This window comes from Octodon degus, unplaced genomic scaffold, assembly GCF_000260255.1.
Source record: "Octodon degus isolate 3935 unplaced genomic scaffold, OctDeg1.0 scaffold00015, whole genome shotgun sequence".
NCBI classification, from domain to species: Eukaryota; Metazoa; Chordata; class Mammalia; order Rodentia; family Octodontidae; genus Octodon; species Octodon degus.
Window position 1 is genome coordinate 13,168,600 of NW_004524591.1, and position 9,805 is coordinate 13,178,404.

General features: G+C 44.0%; 1 protein-coding gene across 1 annotated transcript in view; it reads left to right on the plus strand.

Moving 5' to 3' along the window:
• Gpnmb (glycoprotein nmb) overlaps window positions 1–8,742 on the plus strand; it is a 31,126-nt gene extending 22,384 nt beyond the window's left edge. The window contains exons 7-11 of the mRNA XM_004626563.2: window positions 257–355; window positions 1,514–1,616; window positions 3,218–3,426; window positions 7,216–7,309; window positions 7,735–8,742. Of these exons, the coding sequence (XP_004626620.1) occupies window positions 257–355; window positions 1,514–1,616; window positions 3,218–3,426; window positions 7,216–7,309; window positions 7,735–7,888 (659 nt within the window). The 3' untranslated portion in view covers window positions 7,889–8,742. The remainder of the gene's footprint in view (window positions 1–256; window positions 356–1,513; window positions 1,617–3,217; window positions 3,427–7,215; window positions 7,310–7,734) is intronic.
• The last annotated feature ends 1,063 nt before the right edge of the window (window positions 8,743–9,805 follow it).

Sequence of the window (9,805 nt, forward strand, 5' to 3'; positions counted from 1 at the left end):
CAATGTGTTAATTATTGAAACTGTCCTACCAATTTGATTTGAAACTGTCTCATTGCTATTTGTTTATCAATAAAATTATGGGAAAAAAAGAAGGGTTATGTTTACTTACATAATTTAGCAGTTATAATATACATAAATCATAGATTTGTGTATATTTAGATTTTTAAAATATGTGTATTTAGATTTTTTGTTATGTTATGCACATATATTTTATCTTTAAAAACTATTTTTTAAAAAACTTATTTAAACATTCCAGTACCTGCTAGTGACAACTCCATGGAGCTGAGTGAGATTCCTGATGAAAACTGCCAGATTAACAGATACGGTTACTTTGAAGCTATCCTCAAGATTGTAGGTAAATTTGATTTGAAACTGTCTCATTGCTATATGTTTATCAATAAAACTTTGAAAAAAAAAAAGATTGTAGGTAAGCTGAAGAACAACGAGGAGAGAATTGGCTGGGGTTGCCCACTCACTGGCTAACTCTAGGCAGGTAAAGGAGGGGCAACGACACTCCACTTCCTGCCCATCGCATTGCCACATGCACAGGCAAAAGCTTTTCTTGTTCCCAAGTTTCTGGCTGCTCACCCTCCTTCCTCACGCATCCTGGGGGCAAGTAGCTGGATTTGAGGCCCCCATATAGAGGGACCAGCCCTGAGCCTGGATTCCTCCTGAGCATCAGGATTTGGGATATAGCGAGGCTGCAAGAAGATCTGGATGGAGTTTCCCACTTCTCTTAGCTCCTTTTCACAAAATCACTCTTGTTTGTAAAATGGGAATGCACAGGCCGCCATACACAGCTGTGCATTTTGGACACTGCGCCAAGGTGTCATCCTTAAGAGAAGACGGGGGGTGGGGAGGTAGCCCAGCCTGAGCCCCCCACCACTCTGCTTGGGAGGAGCTGGCCACTCACTGACCTGGGGGCTATATCTGCTCAGGGCTCAGCTTTTCCTAAAACATCTGCCCAGCCAGGGGGCTCTGCTTTCTAACCCGCATCCATACTCTAGGTTGGACCAAACAACAGTTCAGTGTGACTGAAAATGTGTCCTGGGCATGCGTCACAGAGATGAGATCAGCTCCCAGATTAGCAGTGTTTCTGTCTGGCCACACGGCTGCCTCCATTTGGGTGCCTATGTCCACCAGGCCTCCATAGTAGAATACCACAGACAGGGTGATTTAGAAACTGCTGGGATTCATTTCTTGTGATTCTAGAGTTGGAAGTCTAAGCTCAAGATACCAGCAGTTTTGGGGTCTGGTGGGACCCTGCTCTGAGTTCATGGATAGCCATCTTCTCACTGTGTCCTCGCATGGCAGAAGGGACAGGGGAGCTCCCTGGGCTCTCTATAAGGACATTAACCCTATCATGTACAGTGGATCTGCCTCCTACTGCCATCACCTGGGTTCACATTTTGGCCTGCAAAATTGAGAGGACACAGCATTCAGGGTACAGCGCAGCAGTCTGATTCTGTCTGTGTTGTGTTTTGATGTTTTCCCATGCTGATTATTTTGTTAGATGGAATCCTAGAGATCAGCATCATCCAGATAGCAGAGGTCCCGAGGCCCGTGCTACAGCCCGACCACTCCCTGATGGACTTCACTGTGACCTGTGAGGGGACGTGAGTACTTCGCCCCCCCCCCCAGAGAGTAGGGTTGAATGAGGACCCTAGGTTCAAACAAGGGCCTTGATCATCAGTTGTACCTTCTATATTGATTTAAATTCTTTAATTTATTAGAAGCTCCAGATGAAAAAGGACTTACAGAGGGCTATGGGAAGGCACTACCAGGTCAGGGATATAGCTCAGTGACATAAGCACCTGACTGGCAAGCACAGGGTCCTGAGTTCCATTCCCAGTACCAAGAAAAAGAAAGGTACTACCAAGTGCTCACATATTTTACGAGCACTGAGAATGCTCATTACCTTTATCTATTGATTAATGTGAATAGTAATTATAATCAACAATGGAACAACTGTGTCCTTAGTACCTTATATCTTGTGCTAAATCCTTATAATAATCCTGTGAGTCTCCCCATTTCACAGATGAGGCAAGTGAGGCCACAGATAGATGCTGGTAGCTGGCAGAAAGCATGGCTCATAGGTCAGAGCTCTGGCTTCAAGCTGGCTCTTCTGCTCCCCCAGGTTCCTCTGGTGGGCAGAAAGCCAATGTGGGATTACTGCATGATAATCCCCCCTAATTTATAGTGCTTTTCCTAACACAATTTGCTTTTCCTTGATTTGGTAAGGACTGTATGTAATAAACTAAATATAAAAATTGATGGATAAATAAATATTGCCAGGCATGGTGGTGCATGGCTGTAATCCTAGGGGAGGCTGAGTCAGGAGGATCACCATGAATTGAAGGCCACCCTAGGAAACATAGTGAGTTCAAGACCAGGCTGAACTACCTAGTGAGATCTTGTCTTAAAAAAAAAAAAAAAAAAAAAACTACATCAATTAATGATATACTAACAGATAAACTACTTGATATATCTTGATATATATATATATATATAACTTAGTTAATAAGATATATGTATGTTTGAACATATCAAGTAATCAAGAAAATGGGATAGTATAATTTGGTAAAAGGGAGTGACTGAGAAGCTCTCTGGCTTAGGGAGAGGAGCAAAGAGCTGTTTGTGTGACGCTGGCCTAGCTATTTCCCATCCCTGAGCTGGGCTGTCACCAGTCACACTAGGCTAGTGTTACATTCTTCATGAGGCCATGAGGAGAAACAACCAGACCTCACCTGATATCTGAACTCAGGCCTTTGCCTGGAGCACCCTGCAACCCAGCTGTGCTGCTCCTACCATCCCTCTGCAGGAGCCCAGGCAGGGCCAGCTGTGATAGCAAAAACCATCTTCACCCAATGCTTAAGCCACTTGCATCTTGGGACATTCTGAAGGGCCCAAGATGCAAGGGAAGTGACTTGGGCTTAGCAGTTTCTGCCAGCCAGTTACCTCGGGCAGCATCATCTCTTCTCCTCCATCCTCTGACCTCACCTTCCTGAGGATGCAGAGGAAACAACAGCTCATCTGCAGGCTTCCTTAGAAGTCAGTCACAGGTTCCAATTTGACATTTGTGATTTAGATAAGCATAGGTAGAGTCCAATTTTATAGAAATGCAATCAATGCTTTTTCTTTTTTCAAAACTGACCATTGCATTCCTCTGTCCTTATGTGTGATCTGTGGGCCCTCTCCTGCCCCTGCCATGTCACAGCATCCCCAGGGAAGTCTGTACAATCATCTCCGACCCCTCCTGCCAGCTTGCCCAGGATGTGGTCTGCAGTAGCGTAGATGTGGAGGAGACGTGCCTGGTGACCGTGAGAAGAGCCTTCAAGGGGCCTGGGATGTACTGCGTGAACTTCACTCTGGGTGATGACAGAAGTCTGGCCCTCACCAGTACCCTGGTTTCCATCACTGGCAAAGGTGAGTTTTGTTTTATGTCCCTCTGAGCACTTCATCTTGCAGGTAAGGGTGTGCCCAGTATTAAAACCACTAGTGGCTTTGCAGTCAATGCTTACTATTATTTCAGTGCAAAACTCATCAAACTCTTGCCAATAAGGATTTGAGAACTGGTATTAAAATCTAGCAGTAAATCTACTTAGGGAAGTGGTCAGAGAGACCCAATAAAACAGTGGTCAAAGAAAAGTCTTTTGATAAAAAAAAAATCATCTATGATCATGGACCAGTAACAGTGGGATATGATCACTGCCTGCTTGAATACATTTGTACTTCAAGAGGAAAATGTAAAGCTCCCTGTCAAATAATAGCAACGACATGATAGCAAAGGAGAAGCTGTGATCAGGTTGATGAGTGGCCACCTGGCAAAGGTGTGAAGCCAAGAGAAAGAAAAACTAAGTGGACCACAGCTCCCTCCTAACCTGCCGCAACCCTCACACCTCCCCACAGCACCCAGTCAACTCCCCTACTACTCTTCGAATGCTCACTGGAAAATCTCTTTGTCTCTCTAATGCTAGGAGAGGCCACATAGTAACAAAGCAGCCTGAGGAATTTCATTTAGAAATTTGCAACTACCAGTGGCATCCAATAACTGTATAAGGACATTTATCTTATAAAATAACTAAGTCCCAGGCCCCAGTCACCTTAACCAAATCTCAGTTATAACCAACTTTCTCTTAAGACTCCTTCATGGCTTAGAAGTGCTGTGTGGTAGATTATAAGGGAACAATCAAAACTGTGTACTCACTGCACTAATTTTGCCCTGTAATTTGTATATTGTCAGGTGCAACCTAATGACTATTTCACTTACAGCTCCTTTGGACTTGCTTATTTTATAAGATAAAATGTACTTCTTTCTTTATTTATTATTTAATCATGTAAAAGGCAATTTTAGCCCCATTGAAAGAAAACTCTTAAAGGCCGGCCAAATAGCTCAGCAGATTAGAGCTCCTGCAATCAGGTGCAGGGGCGGAAGGTTTGATCCCTGGGCCTGCTGTGCCGGCCCCGCCCCCGGGGTGCACTGAGACTGGGCATAGTGCCATGCACCTATAATCCCAGCTCTTGGATTATAAATATGCAGATCACTATGAGTCCAATCTAGTAGTGAGACCCCTAAACACCCTGTAGACCCTTCCCTGAAAAAAATAGAAAGAAAGAAAGAAAAAAGAAAGAACTCTAGTATAGTAATAGGTCCCTTGATGGCAGGGCCATGTTCTGAGAAATGTCGTTGTGTGAAGATTGTAGAGTGTACTTAATCCAGACCTAGATGGTCTAGATCATGCATTCCATGTGGCACCCGCCTGTAATCCCAGCTACTGTGGAGGCTGACACAGGCTGTCACAAGCTTGAGGCCATGTGGGTAACTTAATCAGACCCTGTCCCAAAATAAAATTTATAAAGGGCTGGGGATGTAGCTCAGCATTGTCTAGCAAGTACAAGGTCCCTGGTTAAATCCTTAACACTGAAGGGGAAAGGGATGGGGGAAAGGGGAAGACAGACAAAGCCCATAGATGTTTAGCTGAAATTATTTTTATTTATTGATCCAATGAATATTCATGAAGTACCTCTAATTCTTCCAACAAATAGTCATTGAGGATCTGCTGCATGCCCAACCTAGTTCTATGCATGAGATACAATTCTAGGTAAGGTGGAGAACAAGACAAAGAAGATTCCTGGCTTTCTGAGCAGTGACAGATGGACATTAAAAGAAACATGTGAGGCAAATTAAATTTAACAGAGGTTTAGTGTACGTATGCATATGTGTGTGTGAGGTACTGGGGATCAAACCCAGGACCTTTACAATATGCTACATCACCAGCTTTTTAAAAATGTCTTAAATTTTTATTTATTCATTTGAGACAGTGCCTTATCTAGTTATTAAATTGCCCAGGTGGGTCACACATTCGCTCCGCCTGCCTCAGGCCCCTAGAGTGCAGGGATCACAGGCATGAACCACAATGTCCTGCTGACTATTTAAGCACCACTGAGAGAGCTCAGAAGCTGCGCTCTGGAGCAGTGAGCTTTCATGCGCTGCCCAGGATGCCAAGTAGCAAAATCTCTTGAATGGCTGCAACTAGGCAGTTGCCTGCTTTGGTCATGGCGCCCATCAATCAGCTGCCTGTGACTGACTACTAAATATTCCCCTAAATTAGCTTTCAATTTGCTTAAATATTAAGCTGCAGTTTTAGGCAGGTGTGGTGGTGCACATCTGTAATCCCAGCACTTGGGGAGACTTAGGCAAAAAGACTTCTGTGAGTTCATGGCCAGCCTGAACTACATAGTGAAACCTTGTCTTAAAAAGACAAAAAAAAAAAAAAAAAAGCAGTTGTTTAGGTAGAAATTCAGAATACTTCAATAGACTTGGGCCAGCAGCTTCCTCCTAGTTCAGTTTAACACAAGCTATAAACAAACAAGATAGAACTGTGAAGAATAAAAGCAGGTCAGTGCTGGAGAGGGTGAACATGGAGGAGGGCGACGTGGAGGAGACAGAGTCAGCGCTTGGTTTGGGAGAAGTCCTGGCCCCCAGTGGCCCCCTCAGGAAGGGGCTCCTGTGAGCTGAGACCTACACTGCAAGAAAGAAAGGCACATCTAGATCCTCAGGCCTGGGCTTTATTCTGTGTGCAACCGGAGCCGCTGGCCAGTTAGATGTGTGATCTGGTTGGTGCTTCAGAACATTGTCCCAACAGCACAGTAGAGAAGAGGTCATTGGAAGGTAAGAATGAACACAAGTAAATAACTAAGAGGGCCTGGAAGACAGGTAGCAGAGGATACAAAGGAAAAGTAGGTAAGCTGTTGCACTGTGGCATAGAGACAGATGGATTGACTGGCTGGGTTGCAGGAGAAGAAAGAAAGCAATGGGAGGTTCTCACAGCCTAGTAAAAGAGAATTACATATAAAGGAATAATGATGGCCAGGTGTGGTGGCAGGCAGCTGTAATTCCAGGTGCTTGAGAGAGGCAGGGACGTGAGGATTACAAACTCAAGGACAGCCTACAAAACCCTAATTCAAAATCAAATTTTAAAGAAATTCTAATGAGGGATGGAGTTAACTGAGTGGTAGAGCATTTGCCTAGCATGTGTGGTCCTGGGGTCAATCCTCAGTACCTCAGAGAGAGAGAGAGAGAGAGAGAGAGAGAGAGAGAGAGAGAGAGAGAGAGAGAATGGGAGGAAAACAAGGAGGGAGGGAGAGAGGGAAGGAAGAAAGGAAGGCAGGCAGGCAGGCAGCACAATGTGATGATCCAGGCATAGAAAGAGACAAAGTACAGTGGTAACAAAAGAACATGACCTAGTAGATTTAGGAAACCTTGGCAGGCATCAGAAAAGAGGGGACCTTCCATGACCCAGAGGAAGGCCATTCCAGCAGGGCACATGGAGGTCAAGGAATAAGGATGACTCCTAGGTGTTTAGCTCAGTGAGCAGGTGGAAATGAGAGATGAGGCCTGAGGTATGCCCTACGGCTCACAAAAGCCCAGGGCCACCTGGTACTGCTGGGTCAGTGGAGACCCAAGTAGGGTCTCTAGACTGTGACATCGCTCTCCCTGATCCTAACACAGTGTTCAAGACATGCTAACTCTTTCTCTAAATGGAAGATAAGCTGACCCAGAGATGACCTATTGTTTAATAGAAATGATTACCTGAAGCCCAGAGGGAGCCGTATGTCTCTGTGATAGCTCCCTCCCTCTTTCATTTAATGGTATTACAAGCAGCGTGTCCTCTGCTTGGGAGACAACTGACATGGTCTTGTTTCTGTTCTAAGATGCAGCCCCCCATTTCAGAATGGTAAGTGCTGCCCTGATCGCTGGTGGCTGCTTGGCCGTTGTGGTCCTCGTGACGGCCATCTTGATGTACAGGTGAGTTTCTAGTGGTAACTCCATTGTATGTTATCAAAAGTAAATACCATATTTCTGTGCAAATATGCCATTCTCCTTTTTGTTTCTTTAAAATATTTTGTATATGAGAAGAAAATCTTCCATGGAACCATAAATACTAAATTAGCCTCTTAATTTTGCTATTTTTTTAAATCCTAAAAATGTTAACAAACATAGCTTTACAAAATCATGTTTATGTAATATTTAACATATAATCTCAAATCATAAGGAACAGGCACATTTCTTGTATAAAAAAACTACATTTTTATAAGCTACTAGCATGTTACAAGCTATAGATTAGATTAAATGGCATTAGCCACCTGAACTTGACATAAGAATAATTGTAGGAAGTATTTGTTTCTGTGGAAGACTTACTCTTTAATAATTGTCCAACACATTGTTTTCAGAAAACACAAGGAATACAAACCAATTAAAAACAGTACTGAGAAGGTGGTCAAAGGCCATGGCCTGCATGTCATCCTCCACCACACAAAGGCCATGTTCTTCCCTGGGAACCAGGAGAAGAACCCTCTGCTCAAGGACCACTCGGGAATTCCTTAAGTCTTCAGCTTTATTTCTGACCAACAGTCCACTCTTGGGTGCCATTTATGTGAACTGTGCATGAGTGGGAGACTGTTAGCTCTTTTGTTCCTGAAGATTGTTGTAAAATATATACTTTGATTGAGAGAGATTGAATTTTGGGAAGGTTGAATTAAATCACATTTTAGAGAAGTGATAAACATCTCAGCAGTGCTTGCTTTCTTGTTGCACATCATGGACAATGTCATAGACATCAGTGACATAGACATCCTATCTCCCAAGACTAGGGAAGGAGGATTGATTGTTCCTTAGCATCTGACCCAGGTTAGGTAGGAGGACAGACTGGGCGCTTTCAAACTTTCCATATGACATACACATATCGTCAGTATAGTTTGGGCCTGAAGAGCAGGTTCCAGACCAGCTGAACCCTGTGTGACCTAATGTGCCCGAGCTCCTGGCAGGACAGCAATAGGCCTGAGCCTTTTGTCTGATGTGCGCTTCGTTACACGCAGAAAACCATGCTCATCTACTAAAGGGCACGAGCAGTATATATGGTGAAGGAATGCTATTCATTCATCTACCTGCAGACATTTATTTAGGGCTCTCCATATACTAGACCTGGTGCTAGGCACACGACCGGCACTCGGTGGGCATGGGTATATGCCTGAGCTCCGACACACTCTGAAGCACATATTGAGAATCACAAGTTCTAACATTCGAAAGGAGGCCTGGAGTTTCCCTTCCAGTTTCTCTAAATGACATGGAACCTTGATCAGTAAGCATTTTACCCCCATTTGCAACTGAGATCATCTGCCACATCTTGGACCTGACATTCTTTCTGCCTTCCTGAAAAATAAATATGGGAAGAGACAACACTGTAGTAACACTGTGGGACTGTAATTGTTTTCCCAATGTATCATTTGTTTTGATTTCATTTATAGTTTAAGGTAAGTAAAAAAGGGGCCGGGGAAATGGCTCGGTAGAATAAGTGCTTGCCTGGCAAGCACAAGGGCCTGAGTTCAAAACCCCAGTTCCACAAAAAAAAAAAAAAAAAAAAAAAAAGATAGGTAAAAAGTTATGCAACATCACCCCAAAGAGCACTGATAATATCATGTATACATTCTACTTTAGGGGGCGGGGAGATGGATCAGTAGAATAAGTGCTTCCCTGGCAAGCGCAAGGGTCTGAGTTCAATCCCCAGTTCTGAAAAAAAAAAATTCTACTTTAAAATATATGTATATAGGGCTGGAGAGATGGCTCAGTGGTCTAAAGCACCTACTTAGAACAAGTTCAGCGAAGCACAGGGACCACGGTTCAATCCCCCAGCACCACATGCCAGCCAGCCTGCCCCCTGGTGGGCTGAGCTGGCCACACACACACACCACTCTCTCTCTCTCTCTCTCTCTCATAAATAAAAAAAAAATTAAAAAAAAATAAAATATATGTATATAGTATATGAAATCTCAATTAAAATATAATATAAAATGGGCTGGGGAGACAGCTCGGCAGTCTAAGTGTCTGCCTGGCAACCTTGAGGGCCTGGGTTCGATCCCTAGTACCACATGTAGTGCAGCCCCCCAATGCTGGCCTCAGAAACCAGGCATGGTAGTTCTGGGGAGGCTAAGACAGGAGGATCACTACAAGTCTGAGCTGCATAGTGAGACCCTGTACCAAATAAATAAATAAGATTTAAAATGTAATATGGGGCCAGGGAAATAGCTCATCAGTCTAAGCACCTGCCTGGCAAATGCAAGGATCTGGGTTTGATCCCCAGTACCATGTGTCATGCTGGCCCTGTGCCAAGGCAGCCCCTGAAACTGGGCATGGTGACCCATGCCTGTAATCCCAGTTCTGGGGAGGCTGAGACAGGAGGATCACTATGAGTCTGAGCTACATAGCGAGACCCTGTACCAAATAAATAAATTTTTAAAAGATTAT